General features: G+C 42.8%; 1 protein-coding gene across 3 annotated transcripts in view; it reads right to left on the minus strand.

The window, feature by feature from the left end:
- Positions 1-2,016, minus strand: part of slc43a3b (solute carrier family 43 member 3b) — a 24,862-nt gene that overhangs the window by 5,580 nt on the left and 17,266 nt on the right. For all 3 annotated transcript variants that reach the window (XM_014031109.1, XM_014031110.1, XM_014031108.1), the window contains exons 6-9: positions 1,557-1,649; positions 997-1,136; positions 742-851; positions 474-617 (exon numbers count right to left, since the gene is read on the minus strand). In XM_014031109.1, the coding sequence (XP_013886563.1) occupies positions 474-617; positions 742-851; positions 997-1,136; positions 1,557-1,649 (487 nt within the window). The remainder of the gene's footprint in view (positions 1-473; positions 618-741; positions 852-996; positions 1,137-1,556; positions 1,650-2,016) is intronic.

Raw genomic sequence — 2,016 nt, forward strand, 5'->3', positions numbered from 1 at the left:
AGGACCAAGGTTTAGGTTAGTTTTAGGGTCAGGTAAGTTTCTGTGAGGTTAATTTTAGAGTATATGGTCAGGGTTAGGGTATAAAGTCTAAATAACATGAATGGAAGTCAATGGAAGGTCCCCACGGGGTCGAGAAACAAACGTGTGTGTGTGTGTGTTTGTTTGTTTGTTTGTTTCTGGTGACATTTGGCGGCAATTTTAAGACAAAATGCCTACCTTTGGGGACAACTGGTGCATTTGGGGACAAAAGTCGAGCCCCCATTTGGTTTAAATGCCATTGGTGGGTTGGGGGTTGGGTTTAGGACCAAGGTGTGAATTGAGTTTTGGTTAGTTTTAGGGTCAGGAAGGTACCTGTGAGGTTAGTCTTAGGGTAAATGGTCAGGGTTAGGATATAAAATTTAAAAAAAATGAATGGAATTCAATAGAAAGTCCCCACAAGGATAGAGAGACATAGTGTGTGTGTCTGTGTGTACCCAGAGTGGACTCTCCGGCCGTCAGCCTCTGCAGCATGGGGTTGAGCGTGCCGATGAACAGGTAATGTCTGAGCTGCATCACAGACAACCAGAGCAGGTGCCACACAAAGAACCAGGACAGCAAACACTCGCGGAACGTCTTCTCTGAGAGACACCAGGACGTTTTTACAGCAGGACACGGGACGGGGAGGACAAACAGAATAAGATTATGGGGGAAAAAACAGGAATAGATGATTAATTTATTGTTATGATTTCTATAAAARCACACCTTGCTTTTTGGGGGCGTCCTTGTTGAGGGGTGTTTCCTCTACGGTTGTRGGTTCAGGACCATTTGATGCCACCWCTGAGCTCACAGCCTCAGATTTACCACAAGAGACCCTGCAAAGGACATAAAGAACAAAGATTAATCTCATTTTGACAGTTTTATTTGATTAGTGAAAAAACCTGGGCTGTRATCCAGGGTTTTGTTTTTATTTCGTACTCAATGCACGTGTCAGACATGTATTCAGGTTTTCACTCGTACCCGTATGTGAAGCGATCCGGCAGCGGGTAGGGGATGAATTTTCGCGGCAKCAGGAAGAAAGTTCTGAGGACGTGAATGACGCTGCAGGAGGACAGGAAGAGGAAGGCRGCGCGAAGAGAGACACCAGACTCATGAAGCAGCTGCAGAGGAAACAACACAAGGTGGAGCTTATCATTAACATCAGTATATTCAGTTATTATCACCTGCTGCTTTTTAAAGGGTGACTGTCTCTGTAATGGTTTGTCTGTTAGCAAAATATCTCATCAATATGGATGGATTTTAGTGACACTACCAAATATTAATCTTTGGATGTCTACAACTGATAACCTTTTGGAGTTAAACAAATTTAAAATGGCTGCCACAGCTTATCAACCAACGTTTTTAATTCAGTTTTACAGATACTGAGCTAAACTCTGGTGTGGTTGTAGCTGAGAGTCATCTTTAACACGTACTCGGAATGCTAACAGATATCTGTTGAAAACTTTGAGATGCAGTGCAGCGGGTTGAGTTCCTTACAGAAAGGCTAGTTTTATTTTTATGTGTGAACGACTGTTCGTCACCTTGATGATGAGGAAGAGTGCTGAGGAAGAGTCAAAGGCCCCGTTGTAGAGAGTGATGATGGTGGATCGATGAGAACCGAACAGGTTTCCAACCTTCACGAGAGTAAAAAAAAATAATAATAATAGACAAATGTTGTTAAAGAGTCATTGTTTTTTGCAGGGGTGACTTGAGGATGCGCGCCCGCACACACACACACACATACACAAGTTTGTATTTCTATCTTTATTAGGACCGTTCATTGACTACGTACTAATAATTTCATTAGTCATTTCTATAGCCTAAACCTGACCCCTTACCCTGAACCTAACAGCCCCACAGTACATACCTGAGCCTAAACACAACTTAAACTCAATTAACACCTTAGTCCTAAATCATAGACTTAAATATATAGATCACTAGAGTGAGCCCCATCCATACCGTCCACTGGTAGTGTCTGTGACAGCATGGAGGAGCAGAAAC

The sequence above is a fragment of the Austrofundulus limnaeus genome, unplaced genomic scaffold, assembly GCF_001266775.1.
Source record: "Austrofundulus limnaeus strain Quisiro unplaced genomic scaffold, Austrofundulus_limnaeus-1.0 Scaffold1177, whole genome shotgun sequence".
NCBI lineage: Eukaryota > Metazoa > Chordata > Actinopteri > Cyprinodontiformes > Rivulidae > Austrofundulus > Austrofundulus limnaeus.